Source organism: Heliangelus exortis, chromosome 1 (assembly GCF_036169615.1).
Source record: "Heliangelus exortis chromosome 1, bHelExo1.hap1, whole genome shotgun sequence".
Lineage (NCBI taxonomy): Eukaryota > Metazoa > Chordata > Aves > Apodiformes > Trochilidae > Heliangelus > Heliangelus exortis.
The window spans coordinates 193113701-193132091 of NC_092422.1; the positions used below are offsets into that span (position 1 = coordinate 193113701).

Sequence of the window (18391 nt, forward strand, 5' to 3'; positions counted from 1 at the left end):
CAAGTAGCTGAAGCCTGGGAGCAGCAGCCCCTGAACCCGGCTCGATTTCCACTTGCTTGTCCCACTTTCTTCTCCTCGATTTTTGGGTGATTTCCACTGCAAACTGTGGGCTTTTAAGATTTCACCAGTACATAACTTACTGTCTGGCTTCACACATCAGCATCTGCTTTTTTTTCCCTCCTTTTACTATTATTATTATTATTATTATTATTATTATTATTATTATTATTATTATTATTATTATTTCAAGTCTCCCTCTTCCCTATTTTTCAACCATACAGGTAAACTCAAGATACAAATTCTGCATCTCTCTTATTCCTCATAGAAGACTGCACCAAAGCACTTAACCCTCCACAGACCTGGGCCCCATTGGCCCCAGGTATTTCATCTTCCCTTTAAAAGCTTTGACCCAGGAATAAAATTCACATGGTGGATAACTACCTTCCTGCAGGACCCAGAGGAAACCAGACCAGGTCCAATACCTCTTTACACTGTGATATTTCTTTTTCTTTCTTTCTTTCCTATTTTTAACACATGCCTTGGTGCAGCCCTGTGTGCATGTACAAAACTTTCAACCCAAGCCCTAACAAGCTCACCAAGTGCGAATGAAATAGCCCAAGCGTGAGGACAGCAGGGTCATTTTCACACCCCAGCTTGCTTTTCTTCTCCAGAGCAGCTTAATCGTGCAAAAAAACCCTAAACACTGTATGAAAACCCTAACTGTTAACCTAATTAAAGAGAATGGAGGGAGGGGGGGGAGGACCAAAGAGAAAGAGAGAGGGAAAGAGGAAGACCACAAGAGAAAGAAGAAATGAGAAGAAAGAGAAAAAAAGGAGAGCAGGAGAGAAGAGAGGAAAAAGAGGGAAGAGAAAGAAAAAGGGCAAGAGAAAAAAAGAAGATATAAAGAAATAGATACAAAAGAAAGAAAGAGAGAGAGAAAGAGAGGAAGAGAGAAAGAAAGAGAGAAAGAGAGAAAGAAAGAGAGAAAGAGAGAAAGAAAGAGAGAAAGAGAGAAAGAAAGAGAGAAAGAGAGAAAGAAAGAGAGAAAGAGAAAGAAAGAGAGAAAGAAAAAAGAGAGAAAGAGAGAAAGAGAGAAAAAAAGAAAGAAAGAAAGAAAGAAAGAAAGAAAGAAAGAAAGAAAGAAAGAAAGAAAGAAAGAAAGAAAGAAAGAAAGAAAGAAAGAAAGAAAGAAAGAAAGAAAGAAAGAAAGAAAAAGAAAGAAAATATTAAAGAAAAAAAAATTTGAAAGAGAAAGAAAAAAAAAGGAACCCTAGATTTTTATTTATTTGCAATAAGCCAACCACAAAATCCACCCGTGACGTAGTTTCCCCGCCGGCAGGAGAGCTGCCGGGGTCTGCCTGACAGCAGCTGGGCCGGCGGGGCTTGGGGCAGCACGGTGCCACCGGGACCGGGACCTGGACGGGGCCCGTGGTTGCCCCGTGGAACTCGGGTTCCGGTGGTGGACACTCACCGTGGTGGGCCGTGGGGTATCTCTGCACGGTGGCTCTCACGGAGTTGCCGTAATACGGAGGGACGGGATTGCCTTGTCCGTCGATATTAAAAAGTACATCCACTTCCTCGGCGAGAGGATACTGCGTGGGGTCCATGTAGGTATGGCCAAGCGTGGGGTGGTGCGAGTCCGGGTGCTGCCCATTGAGCACAGCCGGGTGGTGGTGGCTCACCCACCGCGGCTGGTCCGTGGAGACCTCCATCTTCCGCGCTGGTTGCTCCGCTGCTGCTCTTCTTCCTCCTCCTCCTCCTCCTCAGCAAGGCGCGGAGGGGCTTGAGATGGGAGGGGGAGACGGTGCTGAGGTTATGCAGAGGGAAAAGGGGGGAAAAAGCGCTCGGCGAGTTTGCGAGTTTGGGGATGTTTCTGGTTAGGTTTGGTTGAAAGTGGAGGGAAGGGGGGGGTTGTGGTGAGAAATCGATTCAAAAAAAAAAAAGAAAAAAAAAGGAAAAAAAAAGAATATGCTAAAAAAAGGGGGGGGGGGAAGGGAAAACAAACAAACTCAGGGGAAAAAATCTCTACGAAGTGAGATCCCCTCGGTATCTTCCGCTCTTTTGCAGATGTTTCTCTTCTTTGATCACCTGTAACGAGAAAGAGGAAAGGGAAGGAGCAGAGAGAGAGAGAGAGAGAGGCAGAGAGAGAAACGTGCTTGAGAAGTTCTGAACTTTAGCACCTGACTTTTTAGGCAGGAGAAAACCCATCCCATCTCTCGGCAGCCATCCCTGGGAAGCGCCTGCTCTGCCCTGGACCCACCTCTCTTCCCAGCGCCTCTTTCTCTTTCTCTCTCTCCTCTCAGAGCGGAGCCCAGCAGCTCTCCACGCTCCTGCTGCCTCAGCTCTTACTCTTGCTGGGTTTTTTTATTTTTATTTCCTTTTTTTCGTTTGTTTTGGTGTTGTTTTTTTTTCTCCTTTTCTTTTTCGCTCGTCGCGGTTGTTTGTTTATTTGTTTATTTGCTTCATTTGCACCTGAGAAGCTCCAGCGGCTTAAGCCAGTGAGAACTTGTGCCATTCGCTGCTCTGCAGCCTAAAGTCACTTTGATTGCTCATTAATTATTATGCAACCGAGAAAGGGGGGAAGCGGGGGGAAAAGAGAAGGCGGGGAGGTGGGGGGAATTGAGGAGGGGTAAAGCGATGGAGAAGAGGGTGGGGGTGAAGGGAAGGAGCGAGGGGAAAGGAGGGGGAAAGAGAAGGGAGTTAAAAAAAAAAAAAAAAAAAAAGGCGACAAGTTGCTAAAGAAATTCCGCACAAACCTTGGTGGAGAAGCAGTATGTGACCCAGGAGGGATGAAGCTGAAAGTGCTTGATCAGATCAGATTGTGCTCTCTCGCTCGCCCTAATTTTTTTTTTTTTACTATTTTTTTTCCTCTCTCTCCCCTTTTTTTTTTTTTTTTTTTTTTTTTTTTTTTACAGGGAAGGCATTCTTTCTGAAAGGAGCAGGATGGCGCCAGCCGGCTCAGTGCTTACAGACAGCTGTGGCGAGACGCAACTTAAGGAGGTTCCAGTGTCATAAGCCCGGGGGAGGCGGAGCCTGTCCCCGCCTGAGGAGGGGACCGGCGGGGCGCACCGGCCGCCTCTGCGCTGCCCGCGCCGCGCACTCTCGGGAACCCCCTTTCACCAACTTCTTTTAAACTTTCTCCCCCGTTGTTTTTTCCTTTTTTTGTTTTTTCCTTTTTTTTTTTTCCTTTTTTTTTTCTTCTCCTTTTTTTTTTTTTTTTTTTTTTTTATTTTTAATTCTCCCCTCTTAAGGGGGAAAGTAACTTTTTCCGCTGGCCGGGCAACTCTTTAAGAGTGGTCATTCCGGAAGGTCATGAGTGGAGGTGACCCGTTCGCCTGTCCTGCCGACCCCACAAGGGATATGAAGAGGAACCGGAGCCCCCCAAGAACGGTACCGGGCCGAGCCGGGGATGTCCCGGCAGGTGCAGGACATCCGGGGGGCTGGCAAGCAGAAAGCGAGCTGCCTCTGCTTCTACACCGGCGGGTTTAGAGCTGCGCTAAGGATTCTGATTATTATTATCAATATTATTATTAAGGATATAAACGAAGAGAAACGGCCGTGTTTGGAAACAATTTGGGGGTGTTTTGAGGTGTTTTTATTTTTCCTCCTCCCGGTTCCACTGGAGATCCCAGTGGGGTCTCCAGTAGAGACAGGGAGGCTGCGCGGGGCTGAGGTCAGGAAAGGTGTGGGGAGGGGAGGGGGGTTCCCTGCCCGAGGTGGGGCGAAGGGCCGGGACCCCCAGGCAGAGGCCCCCGGCCTCGGCCCCGGCCCCGCCGCCCCCCGCGGGCTCCGCGTCCGCAGCGCCGCCCGCCGCCCAGCGGGGGCCGCCGCCACCGAGCCCGCAGCCAATAGGGGACGAGCAGGAACTGGGGCGCCGGCAGCGGCCAGAGATGATTGGCTGCTCGCCCGCGCCCTGTTGGCCCCGGCAAGCGCTGATTGGCTGCTCGCCCGCGCCCCGCAGGCCGGCCCGGCCGCTGCGTTGAGCCAGGGCATCCCCTAGCGGCGCGGCCCGGCCCGGCCCGGCCAACCCTGCCGGGGCAGCGTCCAGGGGAGAACCGCGGGGTAGGGCAGTGGGAGTTCGGGGAGAGAGAGAGGGGTGTAAGGGAGAAAGGGAGAAACAAGAGAAAAGAGGGGAGGGAAAGAGGAGAGAAAAGCGGGGAGAAAAGAGAGAAAAAGGGAGAGTTGAGAGAGGAAAGAGGAAAAGAGAGAAGGAAAAAGGGAAAGAGAAGAAAGGGAAAAGAGAAAGAAAAAAAGATAAGCAGAGAAAGGACAGGAAGAAAAACATGGGGAAAGAGGTGGGAAATGTGAAAGGAGAGGGAAGGGAGAAGTGAGGAGAGGAGAGAAAAAAGAAAAAAATAGAAAAAATAGAAAAAATAGAAAAAAAAAAGAAAAAAGAAAAGAAGAAAGAAAAGAGAAAGAGAAAAGGAAAAGGAAAAAGAAAAAGAAAAAGAAAAGAGAAAAAGAAAAGGAAAAAGAAAAAGAAAAAGAAAAAGAAAAAGAAAAAGAAAAAGAAAAAGAAAAAGAAAAAAAGAGAAACAAGAAAAAGAAAAGAAGAAAAATAAAAAGAAAAAGGAAAAAAGAAAAAAAAGAGAAAAGGAAAAAAGATAAAAAAGAAAAAAAGAAAAAGGAAACAAAGGGAAAATGGAAAAAAAAAAAAAAAGAGAAAAAGAAAAAAAAATAAGAAAAATAAAAAGAAGAAAAAGGAAAAGGGAAAAAAAAGAAAACTAGAGAAAGTCACTGCAGTCACTTACAAGGTGCCTGTGGGTGCTGTCTCTCCGCACGCCGTCTACCCGGGTGCGAGAGGAAACTCCTCTCAGGAGTCTTTATACCAGGGGGGTCTAATTAAACCCCGGGGCTCCGCAGCGGCGGCCACGCTGCTGTTGCCGTCCCGTTGCCCCTGCCGGGGCGGTCTCCGCCGTTCCCCGTGGCGGCAGCACCGGGCTGGGCTCAACCTGCAGCCGGGAAATTCCTACCCAGCCGCCCCGCTCCCCGACGGACGGCGGAGCTGAGCCTCCGGACCGATGCTCCGGTCCTTGTGCCTCTTTTAAGCTCGTTTTTAGCCCCCGGCACGGTCCACCCTCCCCTGTGCGTTGGGACAGAGGAGCAGAGTTGATGTTGTCATGCTTCCCGCCGGGGATGCAGATAGCTGCATTTATTTTTATTTAAAATTACCCGTTTGAAGTAGGTATAATAAACGCGGGGGAAAAAACAGCTGTGCATTGGGGTCGGTGCAGCCCAGCCCGGGGGCAGAACGGGGGGAAACGTGGCCGGTTGCGATCTCCGACTGGGGGATGGACAAGCCGGGATGAGGGTGGCAGGTCCGGCTCCTCCCGGGGGGAGGCAGCGCCGGGGCCGAGCTGGACGCTGCCCCTCGCTGTCCAGCCTCGCCGGGTCCCTCCGGCCGGAGGGGGTGCGAGGAAGGGGTGGGTGCTCATGGCCCTCCCCGAACCGTGGGCTTTAATTCGCTCCGGCAAAGCGGTGTTTCCTCTCCCCCCCCCGTACCCCAGCCCCCCCCCCCCAACACGAAGGTAGAAGCCACTTTGCCTGAGGCTTGTTTTGGAGGTTTTTGTTATTTGGTTTTTCTTGGCTTGTTTTTTTTCAACATTCCCCCTCTTTCCCTACCACGGTTTTTTAGGGTACGCTGGAGCAGGGGTGGGGGGAACCAGCGCGGGCTCTCTTGGTGCGCTTGCTGTGATACCCCGCAGGTTTTCTCCACACCCGGCGGCCCCACCGGACGCCCCAGAAGTATGGGGGGCAACGAGGTGCCCCGACAGAGGTGGGGGTTCTTCTCCCACCCCTCCTCCTTGGGAGGAATTTGAGAGGCCGACAGGAAAGAGAGGAACATCGTTTGCATTTATCTTCAAGCAAGACTACAAACTTCCATACAGCCCCCGCCGCCCAGCTTTAAGCATTTTAGGGACATGATGCTGTAGGGTCTCAGCGGAATTTGCACCCCCCCGCCTTTATCCCCGTTCCCCAAATTTCCCCAAACCCTAACCAGACCCTGCGGGCAAGGGTGATGTCCAGCACTTGGAAGAAGACACTTTGAAATAATAATAATTTCTTCTAATAGCTTGGTGTGGGGTGGGTGTCTTAGTGTCGAGTGGGAATCTTCGGGAAGGTGACCTGAGATTCCACACTTTTCCCCTCCCGCAGTTACAACCCCGGGACCTGTAGGCATCACAGGAGGGGAATTTCCGTCTAGAGGTCACAAAATTGCTAAACCATCGAGAAAACGTGTCTTTCCCCCTGTCTTGGGATGGGAGGAATCCGCTCTCCTTCGGCTGTTTGGAAGGCACGGAACGTTTAATGAAAAAAAAATTGCTAATGTAATGAAATAATAAAGATATCAATAGGTACACCAAGTCTGATCAGAGGCGGGGAGGAAGAAGTGGGAACATCCCTAAGGGCCACGACCGCCTCGGGGGGGCGATGACAAGGGGACAGAGGGGCTGGCCCGCTGGGACCTTGAGCGCTGCTTGGCCCACGCAGTCACGGCCTCAATTTTGGGAGGTTGACACTCGTTTTCCAATGTAGTTTCCCCAGCCTACCCCTACATTTTAACCCCCTCAATCTTCCTATTCCCATTCCGGCCAGGGAGGAAACAGTGGTGGGGAAAGCAAACACATTCTTTTGGGGAAAAAAAAAAAAAAAAATCATTTTGCCCCCCTCTTCGGATTAATCTGTGATCCCCGGGGGTTTTGCTAGGATCGCTGGCCTTGACCGTCCTTTTCCCAGGCTGTGGCTGCAGATCCATCACCTCGCCCCCCCGCCCGGCAGCCCCCAGCAGGGTTTCCAGTGACAGCTTGGCGTTAATAGGAGCCCATTGTTGGAGCAATTAGCCCCAAGCTCGCCACCAGCCGTCAGATAAGGCTCGGGGGCTCGGGGGGTTAATTCTGTCAGGGAGGGGGGGGCGGGCGGGTGGCTGCGGGGAGCGGGACTCCAGCAGAGTTATGAGGGGGAGGGAAGGAATTATGCTATCTCTGGAGCTAAACGATCAGGGGAAACGTTTTTGAGAAAAGTCAATGAAAGCCCAAAAAGAGGACAGTGGGGAAAGAAGGGGGGGGGGTGGGTGTTTAAAGACAAAAAAATCAACAACAAAACCCACCCAAAACTCAGGGAGACAGGCCTACCCCTCCCCTAAAAGTGAGCAGTCAAAGGGCACTAAAGCTGACCCTCACGTCCTCCTTTTTAACCTGTGTTTTCCTATTAAAATAGTCATAAGGGAGGTTTTTCTCATGTCGAGACCTGGGGCCATCCGCTGCCTCCGTCCCCATCGGTGCCCACCTCTGCGACTGGCACCTCGGGGCGGGGATAGCCAGAAACACACACACACCCTCGCTCCCTGCTCCTTTAGCCCCCTTTTAGACGACAATTGACTGAAAGTGGATTAAGTTACGTTTGCCGGGCTTTTTTTTTTTTCTTCTTTTTTTTAACAGGGTACCAGAATAGTACAGGTAAAGCTGTACAAACAGCCGGGAGCGACGAATCGGGGGGTTATGGAGAGGACACGGCCCAGGGCAGAGGTCCGAAGATTATTTTAATTTCCCCCTCCCCATCCTTGTATACAGCAACTTGCTCTCTTGCTGAGGCACCCGGGGTTGGGAGGGGTGTTGTGATCTCCCTGGCTGGGCCGGGGGGAACCGCGTCCGCAGCCTCCCCGGGGCACGGAGCCTGACAGCCCCCAGGGACAGCCCTCGGCATGGGGACATGAGGATGGCTGGGCCCTGGTAATGCTGCTGAGATAATCTCGATTTAAACAAAGGCGGAGAGAAGAGGGAATATTTTGTTATTTTGGTTTCCCTTTTTCTTTTTTTTTTTTTTTTTTTTTTGTTTTTTTTTTTTTGGCCCTTCCTGAATCGGGAAGGAATTATGATCCGTTTCTTCAAGGAGACTTCCCCCCCCCCCCCTTGATCAGTAAAACGAGAATCAGCATCCCTCCAGCTAGGGGCTGGCAAAATAATGATGATAATAATTATAATGACAATGATAGTGATAATAATAAACCAAGAAAAGAGAGATGGAAATACTAGACTGGCATTTCTAATCGTACGCGAGCCTTTCCTCTCCGCTTCGAAACCACCCACATGGGTGATTTATCTTTTTTTACTCCTTTTTTTTTTTAAATATATACGTTTATATTTCCGTTCTCTTCTAACAATTCATTTATCTCTCCTTAGCGAAGATCGTGGGGAAACATAAACATGCGCACACAAAGAAGTGCCGAGCCATGCAAATTCAGAGAGAACAAATCAACGTTTGGTTACAACGGGTCCAATTTTTTTTTCTTCCTTCGTGCACCACCACCCCCCTCCCCAGACACACACTTTTTTATTTGTTTGTTTTTTCCAGCGCAAACGATACAGTACGGGAGGGGTGAGGGGAGGAGAAGGGGAAAACCCTGCTCTGCAGAAGAAAAGAAATTCGAAGAATTAAAATTGGGAGGAAAGAAACTGCGACTTTTCTTTCCCCTCCTCCACCACCCTATCTCTTTCTTTGAAGCTGAGAGGAGGGCGACTGCCCCGGGACACTGCAAGAGTAAAAAAAAAAAAAAAAAAAAAATCTGAGAAAGATCAAAAACCGGCTCCGCAAGTCCCAGAGGCGACCTCTCCCCCCGCCACATTCCCCAAACTGCGCGGCAGAGACGCGGAGAAGAGCCGGGCAAAGGGGAGAGTGGGGGAATGGGGAAATAGGGGAATGGGGGGGGGAAAGCCCTGTCACCGCAGCTGCCGGGTTTCCTGTCGTGCTCCGAGGTGGGAGGCAGAGTCCAGCTGCCTTTCCTCCCTCTTTCTTTCCTTCCTTCCCTTCCTCCTTCCCTCCGCAACACAGTCCCGGTTTCAAGCTCGACCCGGTAAGTCCCTTTTCTTGCCCCCTCAGTTTCCCTTTCTGAAACAGCACAGAGATTACTTGAAAAGGGCTCCCACTGCTCTCCTTTATCCACCCGCCCTTTTCCCCCCTTTCTTTCCCCCTCTCCAAGCTGCGTGCAGATGCTCCGCTACCCTTTGCGCTGCGCGGATCTCTGACGCCCGCCCGGCGCTGGGGTAGGGGCGGTCCGGTAGCGCTCCGGGAAGGCTTCTACCCGAGAGATTAAAAAGTAAGACATTAAAAAAAAAAAAAATCCAAGCCAACCTAGCAATCTGCCTAAACAGACTGTCCAAATTATGATGAGATTCAGGAAATTAACATTTAAAAAAAAAAAAAGGAGGGGGGGTGGAGGGCGGAATATTTTTATTTCGTCTTTCTCGGCTTTGCTTTATCGCCCAGGACAGTTTTGAGCGATGGATTTGGAGGCTGATTGAAACGAAGGCAAAAGCATCTTGCGGGCTTTAAACCCGAGCTGCACCATTTCCCTCGCCCCCCACCACGGAGGAGGTGAAGCTGCGGTCGGGTGTAATGACTTTTTAGTAACAAAAAAAATAAAATTATATATAGATATAGATATGTATTTCAAAAGCAGAAATAACCCTGGGACTTAGATAAAGCAGAAAACACGAATCACCGGGCTTTGGGCGTGATGAATGAACACCAGTTCCTTGGCGAGGCGCAGGGTCATACCCCGACCTCTCGGGATTTAAAACGGAGCTTTTTGTCCGGGGAGGCGTCCCGGCTGCGGGCTACTTTCGAGCTGTTCCCCAGTACCCCCTCAAAACAACCCTCTTCAGAGGCACAGCAGCACACTTCGCTTCGTAAATGGGGGGCTGTCCTAAGCTATCAAATTCAGAGAGTACAGGAGGTGGGGTCCCCCCATCCGGCTCCCTACCTGGCCTTGCTGGGAAGCACCTCCTTGTCTCTTTTTTATTTTTCCCTTGGAATTAAAACACCCCCCTAGGCTCTGAAAAAAAACAAAAACAAAAACAAAAACAAAAACAAAAACAACAACAACAAAAAAACAACCAAACAAACAAAAAAAACCCAAAAAACAAAACAAAACCAACCCAAAAAACAAGAAAACAAAACCACATCCCCGGGGAGAAGGAAACGCTTAGCCCCAGCCGGGAGCAAAGTGCCGGGGGCGGATGAAGAACTTCCCTCTCCTGCTTCCTTCCCGAAAGCCTGTTACTCCGTTCTCATGTCTCCCCAGCCTGCCGGGACCCTCTCTGTCGCCTCTGCCCGCCCAGGTGGCCGGGGATGGGACATCGGCGTCCGGCCACCTCTGTGGCCCCTGACCGAGACACCGCTGAGCTCAGGCTCCCTCGTTCCTCACCTGCGGCCCATAAATAATGGAGGAAACAAGTAGGGCCGGTGGTTATTAATTATCCGGTTGCATTAAAATTCCTCACCCAAAGCCCACTGACTGTGTACGGACACGTGAAGATAAGAGGAGCCGAGATGGATAGATGAATGGATGTATGGACGGACAGACAGACAGACTGACAGACATGGTTTTAGCCCCTTTCAGTTTTGAGGACGTTCAATGACAGCTATACTCTCGTTTCTGGACAGCCCGAGACATTTCCAGGCTTCCTTCTAAAATACCCTCCGCCTGGTCTGGTGAGCGGAAAAAAAATTCCTACAAGGGGGAAAGAAGGTGAGACACCTAAATCCAGGGGTGCCGGGATTGAGGAGAAACTCTTCTTTGGTCATTCGGGCACCGAGTCCTGTTGGAGCCCAGTAAAGCCCGGCCTGGTCCACGGATCCATTCCGCGTTCTGTGGGCTGGGAGCTATGGTTTGGATTTACACGGAACGAAAGGAGCAATAACTGCTGGAAGGGGCGGAAGATCGCCCTGGTTAGGTACTATTAGAAGCGCAGTATGCTTGTTATATATTATATGCTACATATATTTTAACATAAATATATATAATATAAATATATATAGCGCTAACTAAGTAGAATACATTATGGACTGTGCAGCATGGACCGACCTAACATGAGCAAATAAATATCAGTGATTTTTGTACGTATAGAAACGACGGCTCTATCAGGAATCCCGCTGCTCTATCAGGAATCGGCTCACGCCTGCAACCCACGGGCATCGCCGAACACAGAAAAATAGGTGATCCGCCTCTGCGGGTCTGTATATACAAAGGAATATACACACAGGTAGGAAGCGAGGTACGGAAAGGCCCCGATCCCCCATATATATGTACATAAATAAAATATATATCCTTTCCCGTCCTGAGGTTAGTATTTCACATCCCAGATATGACAGTTCTGTGTCCCGTCTCCTACCACTGACCATCCCTCACTGCTTTGCCCTTAACACCAAGGGATAAAACCAGCTTTTTTCTCATCCGCTTCCCAAATTTCTGCTTCCTCCCAGGCCGAGGGGTACCTCTCCCCAAGGTCACTGGGAAAACCCAACACCCCTAAAACCCAAACAATAAGGTGTGTGTGTTGTGGGGGGACTCGGGTTGTATTTCAAGCCGGCGGCTGCTGCCCTTTGAGCCGAAATCCCCATCCTAAATTCCCTCCACGTGGAGAAGAAGTAAAAGCAAGAGGTGACGGAAGTTAAAAATAATAATAAATAAGCATAAATGTTTTTAGAAGAAAATAATAATAATAAATATTTAAAAGAAAACAACAACTAAACAAACAAACAAAAAAAAACAACCCACCAAAAAAAAAAAAAAAAAACCCAAAACAAAGGAGGGACACGCAGATACATAAATCGGAGCATTCACTGACCTGGGCAGATGCTTTTTGTTGTGTCCCGCTCCGCTGGAGCTCTCAGGGCAGGAGTGCGGGAGGAGCGGAGCCGCGGTGGCGGCTGCTGGCATGTCGCAAGCTCCCACCGAGGGGGAAAACCTGGGGGAGCCGCATCCTCCAACCGCCCACCCTTGCCCTCCTCCTCCTCCTCTCCTCCTCCTCCGGGCTGGGCTGAAGATCAGAGCTCTTCCGGGTTGGGAAAGGGCAGAGAAAGAGTGAGAGAAATATGATGGGCCATTTCTTTACACACCCATCCCGGGAATCACATGGGGCGGGGAGGTGGAGAGGGGGGGGATAGGGGCAGGGCTGGGGAGGGGAGGGAAAGGGGGGGCCGAGCCAGGTACTGAGGCTCGCAGAGGTGTGAGCGTGATGTAACCCGTCCCGGCAGCAACTGTCATTGCCGTCACCCTGCAGCGCCTGGGAAGAGAGGGAGAAAGGGGGGGGAATAAAATAATTAAGTGTATAATCGTACAACTAACGCCGGGGCTCACTCCGCTTGTGTCGAAAGCTTTCGAGGAAAAGCGGTGACATTAGCTACCAGGGGTTGTGTCTTCTCCTCTGCCCCCCTCCTCCCGGGGAGGGACTTCTATTCACCTTATTTTCCCTTTTTTAAAAAAATACATATTTTTAAATTGTTCTTATTATTTATTTATTTTATTTTGTGTATGTGTCTGTGCAAGGCTTCAGGATCTGCGCAGGAAAAAACAAACAAACAAACAAACAAACAAACAAAAAACCACAATATAATCCACACTCAGCCCCTGGCACGACACTCCGAGAGCGGGAGCAGTCGGTCCCCTTGTCCTCCTCTCCCCTCCTCCTCTTCATCGGGACGAGGAAGGCTCCCGGCTGCGGGCAGGAGCGCTGCACTTCTGCTCGGAAGAACCGTTCCCATCCGGAGGGGGGGGACTGTCCCCTTCCTCATTGTCTCTTCTCCCAGAGCTGGAGGGGTTTGAACCCGGAGCCAGTCTCCTTGCGGAGAGAAGCCGGGAGGAGCTGCAGCCCCCTGCCCGCTCCTCAATTCCCCCTCCCTATAAAGACCTGGGGTCTTTCAAGGGTTGGGGAGGGAGGGGGGGAGATAAAAGCTGGGAACACGGACCGTGGCTATGAGGCAGACTCCGGGGGATGCCCCAAACCTTGCAGCGATGAGAAGGCGATGGAGGGACCGGCGGGGAAGGGGCAGAGGGAGCAGATTTTCCATATTAAACCCCCCCATTCCTGTCAGTCCCCAAAACCTAATGTTGCAGCCCCTCTCCAGCTTGGATTCCTCGGCAAAATTGTTTGCCATGAAACTTCCCTGCGGTTTGGTGATGTTCTTTTTTATTGTTAAGGGTGGGTGCCCCTCCCTACAAAATTCCCCTCTGCTCCAGGGTAGGGGGAGTTGGTGTGTCCTCTCAGAAAAAAAATACCAAAAACCAAACTCGGAGGACCGGCCTGGGAGGGTCTTCGCCACGGAAAACTCGTCCTGGGGTGTCCATGGTTTTTTACATGGTGGGAAGCAACTTCCCGAGTTCCGAGATGAAGTGGGCAGGGATAAAAAGTGGGGAAAGGGAGATGAAACACAAATACCCTTCCCCCCCCATTTATCATCATCATATTCCACATCCATCACTGGTGTGAAATACTTCCACTGGAATAAACCAGAAGGATTTAATTCCCGGGGATAAACAAGGTGTGGCCAGAAGCCCCCAGGCCCCACGAGTGGGAAACTCACTCGTGTTGCGGGGGGACGCGGAACAGCCCTCCCCCATCCCGTTTTCTCTGTACGCGGAGATCCGGCGCATCCCGGCACCGCTGAGTCCCGCCGCTTCATAAACGGGGGGGCTGGGTGGGGGTGTAAATTGATCACTTAGGGTAAAAATATAAATAAATAAAAAAACCCCAATTATATATATATACACACACACTCCTGGTCCTGGAGGGAAATTGTTGGGTTTAATGCTTTGGGGTTTTTTGGTTTTTTTTTTTTTTTTGTGTGTGTTTTTTTTTTTTTTCTGCTGACGTTGGGGGTTCGCTATCTCCGCTTCTAGTGTGACTCTGTAAGGTGAAAGGTAACGCGATCGCCTCCCAATTCTATCTTTAGAAAACACATTCAATTAAGGTAATAACTGAAAGCTCATTAGAGCTGCGATGGGAGCCTCCCGGTCGCGAAACCGCGATGGAAAAAGCTCGGGCACCCCGATAGCGGGGGAAGGGAGGGCGAGTTGAGCCCATCTCCCCTCGACAAGAGATGTGGCTTTTGCGAGGGAAAAGCTTTGAAAATGAGTATTTTAAAGCCACGAGATTTGCACTGAGCTGAGTGGAGGAGCCAGGGCTAAGTCCTTCAGGAAAAAAAAAAAAAAAAAAAAAAGTAGTGAGGGTACAGTTAAAATCACTCGGGCTGTGTGTTCACCATCACCGGGCAGGGAAAATCTCTGGGAGATCTGTTGGCCACGATTTCTGCTCCCCAAAAGAGAGCTCCGAGAGGGAGGAGAAATCAGCGTGGAAGAGGATGCTGCTGGATCCCTCCAAAAGCTGCATATATATATGTTTTATATATATATATATATAAGGGGGGGAGGGGAAAGGGGGACAGCTGGGTCTGAGATGTCTGATCACATCGCGGGAATGGGGGCGAGGTGACAAAACGAAAATTAGGGATCCTCCTGCAAAACCCGCTTGGGAAGCCCAAGGAGATGGAGTCCCTGAGCTATTGTCTCTATTCCCTCTGCTGGGGCTTTCTGGGAGCAGGGAGGGGGGGAGAGGGAATTTGGGTAGAGGCGCAGGCGCATCCACCCTCACATACACACCCCCCCCCCCCCCCCCCTCGACGCGCACACGCATTCACCCCACACCGTCAAGTTCATTTCCAGCTATGATGGCTGGCGATTCAAAGGTTAAACATAACTAATGAGGCTTTAAATGGCACCCGGGGTTTATCATAAATATCGCAGACCTTCCTTGATGCCTGCAGTTTAGGTCCGAATATGTATTAAGAGCAATAGCCGGGGAATCAGAGGTCACTCAGATAAATAAATACATGCATATATATGCACTCACACATACATATATATGTGTGTATTTCCTTGTGTGTGTGTGTATATATATAAATATAGTGTATATATATATATTCCACACATAAAAATACCTTTAATATATATTTTTCCCTTGTGTTTTCTAGCTCACTGGGGAGACTGTCATTCTCCTAGTGCGTGTGGCTAATCCCACCACATGCTCTCTTCCTGGCACACATTTAGGCTCGAATATATGGGAATAAATGCCTACGCACACCCATACACACACACAATCGATTTCGGCTCCGCCTGAACCAAGATTTGCAGTCGGACCCTCCATAAATATAATCCATAGGTTATTGTTGGTGATAACCGCCCCGCCGGTTGCAGAGAGGAGGTTGGGGATGTTTATTCGCTATAATTAAACAGCCTTGTCTGCTATGGAAAGGAAACCCTCTCCGCCCCACAGCGGAGAAAAGTTGTCAATAATCAATATTTTTCCCCCTCCCCGGCTATGAAAACACATCCTCAGATGAGTTGGTTTTTTTTTTGTTTGTTTGTTTTTTTTAATATCACCGTTGCGATCTTCATCTCCAAGGAGGGGGGAGAGGAAGCACCCTTCGTCTTGATCTCCCCAAATCAGCCTCTTTGGCATCGATCCTGCGCTTTGTGTGCGCGGAGTATATTCGCTTTAAAACGATTTCCATTAAACGCAGCCTCCTACCTTGGTAGGATCGACCTAATGACTTTGTGTGGACGGTGGGGAGGGAGAACGGGGCTTGGAGAGGGGGGAGGAATCTCGGAAATTAAAATACACACACACACACCCTTCCTCCTCCGTCCAAATCTTCCATTCACCCAAATCAGAGACTTGGAAATAATGTCAAAGCCAGAGCCCAACCATAGCTCTCGTTGCAAATTCCTATCCATTACATCCAAGGTGAAAAATATATTTATAAAAATATATAAAGCACGTGGAAGTGGAGAATTTTAATTAAATCTTACTGCGGCTCTAACAACATCGAAGTGATATTTCATTCGGAGCCCGCCTCTTGCTTGTGTTTTATAGCGTTTTCTTGCCTCTGACTTTATTTAAAATATTAGACGAGGTACAGAATTATAAATGACTCTTTCCTTATCTGTGCTGCTCACATATCCAGGATCAGAGGAGCTGATTAAGAAAGAAGTCAGAGGCAACGTTGGATTCATAATGATTCGGAATAATGAATCCTTATCTCTGCTTTCCAGATTATCACCCTTTCAGCTCCCAATGTTTTGTTACATGGGATAATTTATTGCATCTAATACATCACAATGAATCTGATGGCAGAAAGCGATGGGCAACGTTGGGGAAAAAAAAATACGGGGGTCCTTATTTTAGTTCAGTTTTTTTCCTGGGGACAGAGAAACTGATTTTTAAAAATTTTATTATTTTTGTTTTCAGTAGGAAAATATAAGGTAAATCTGATAATAATAATAATAAAAAGGAGTTGGCGGGGGGGAAAGGCGCTTTAATTAGTGTGTCACTTTCACACTGAAATTAAGAAAATCGACAGGAGCTTCTCCTCTCAGTGGCTTCGGGATCCTAATTTTACATGATTTATTTTTTATTTAAAGGGGAGATAATGCATCATAAACATTGAATAACGCACGGAGCCGGGTTAAGATAAAACACAATTTGCATCTCTCTTTTTTTTTTTTTTTTCTTTTTTCTTTTAAAGCCAGGGCTGCCAATAATGTTCTTTTTTTTCTTTTCTTTTTTTTTTTTTTTTTTTTTCCTTTCTTTCCACGCCCCGTTGCCAAATAAATACATGCACAGCAAAAAAAAAAAAAAAAAAAAAAAAAAAAAAAAAAAAAAAAAAATCGATAAGATTTCAGCTCGGAGTCTCTCTCCTCTCTCTCCTTGTGTCTCTGTCGCCTTTTTTTGTTTTTCTTAAGGCATTTTTCATAAACTGCAGAAACTCCGCGGGTTGCTTTGTATGCAAATGAACGCTGCTCTGTGTTTCTGGCTGCAGAAATAAAAAGGGGGCGAGAGGAGGGGGGGGGCATTCACCTGAAATTATTGATATTCGTGTGCCTGAGGAGGGGAAGATCTACTGATATTTCCCTGGGTTTTAATGTTTTCGTTTGAATCCATGAAAGGAAGAAGCAGGAGGTGTCCTCCTCACCTGCCCAGGGAAAAGCTGCATTTTAAACATTTTCCGCCGTGAATAACCCCATTTACTCCCTTCTAAGGGACGTGTTGAGGGGATGGGGGGAGGGATTCTTATAGGAATAACAAACAACTCAGCCCAAAAGTTCATCTCGGCTGAATCACCGCGTGGGGCAAATCTGATAACGGCTCAACCCGTTCCCCCCCCCCCAAAAAAGAACAAAAAAACCCCCAAAAAACCCAAAAAAGCCACCACACAAAAAAAAAACCACAAAAACCCCCAATGCAGCTGAGGGGATGGGGGAGCTCCTGACCCGCGTTAGAGCATCCCTGCCTCTTCATTTCTTGGACAGCACCAAAGAGAAAATGGTGCCTAAAATCCTCTTCGTGGTCAATTTGCTGCTCCTTGTCTGTTTTCTTTTTTTTTTTTTTTTTTCTTTTTTTCCCCCTCCCCCTCTCTTTTTCCTTTGTGCACAAGCACTCCTGATGCTAAAATTTCTGGGGACAGGTGCTGGCAGTCCTATTCTGCCTTGGTTTAAGTTTCCCTGGCTCCTTGTCATCCGTTCTTGGCTCTCACGGCACAGGGAACGGTGTTTAATCATTAACCAGGTCTAGCACGGTCCTTTTTTCCAGGAAGCTGGAGACGCTTCTGAAACGGGGTTGAAAAATAACTTGTTTTTCCCCCTTGCCTAAAGGGAAAGGTTCCTGCCCCGGGGTTTGGGTAAGGGGGGCATGTTCCCTACCCTACGCGAATATACCTCTCCTTGCTGTAGGTTTATCAATTTATATGCTTGTGTCTCCCAAATCCCATCCCAAAGGCAATCTCTGCTTGCCCTGCTCTTCCTCCACCCTATATTCCGTGCAGTATTTGTCAAGGAATTTCAAGTATCAATTAAAAAACCGCGATTTTTGATCCCACTCCCCCAATTTGAAGTGCAGATGATTTGATAGGAATTCACACACACATATAGCTCTATAGAATACCGGTTCTCCCCAGATGAATTTATTGGACCACGTCCCACCCTCAGCTGAACAGTCAATATTCCAGCATTATCTCCGCACTTAAACTCGCTTTCGCCGTTTCTGTGCCAAGATAAATTTGCATAATATTTGCAGTTGTAATTAGCTGATGAACATCTCCCAGCCTTCCCCTTTGTTTTCCGTGCGTTTGGTCTTCAATTGATGCCACTTTTGATCTTTAATATTACAGTATCCCGACAGAGTGTTTTGTATCTTATCTGAAACCCATGAAAGTCGCGCTAGGAAAAAGAAAAAGAAAAACAAAACAACAAACAAACCCAAACTGGGGAGAAAGGAGAGGGAGGAAAAGGCACTGAACGAAGCTGAACTAATCAGAGTTTCGAAAGGTTGCTTCAGATGCCTGAATCCGCAGCGACGGGGCAAACGCGAGAAATGTTGAAATTAAAGTCATTTAAAATAATATTGGGCTTGATCAGGTGAGGCACCGACGGCATCTCTGCATCCATCACCCGGGAAGAGCTCCGGTGGCGGGGCCGGGGTGGGGACAGGGGGCACTGACCGTGTGTGTGTCCCCTCCTCGGGGCTTGAGGACCTCGGGGGGGAGATGCCTAGCGGAA

At 48.7% G+C, this 18391-nt stretch overlaps 1 protein-coding gene across 3 annotated transcripts in view; it reads right to left on the reverse strand.

Moving 5' to 3' along the window:
- GATA3 (GATA binding protein 3) overlaps positions 1–11788 on the reverse strand; it is a 30182-nt gene extending 18394 nt beyond the window's left edge. The window contains exons 1-2 of one of the 3 annotated variants that reach the window (XM_071734179.1): positions 11628–11788; positions 1472–2088 (exon numbers count right to left, since the gene is read on the reverse strand). In XM_071734179.1, coding sequence (XP_071590280.1) covers positions 1472–1712 — 241 coding nt within the window. In that variant the 5' untranslated portion in view covers positions 1713–2088; positions 11628–11788. Of the gene's footprint in view, positions 1–1471; positions 2089–4751; positions 4780–11627 lie in introns of those variants that run through there. The other 2 variants (XM_071734180.1, XM_071734181.1) reach the window with 2 other exon arrangements.
- Positions 11789–18391: the final 6603 nt, after the last annotated feature.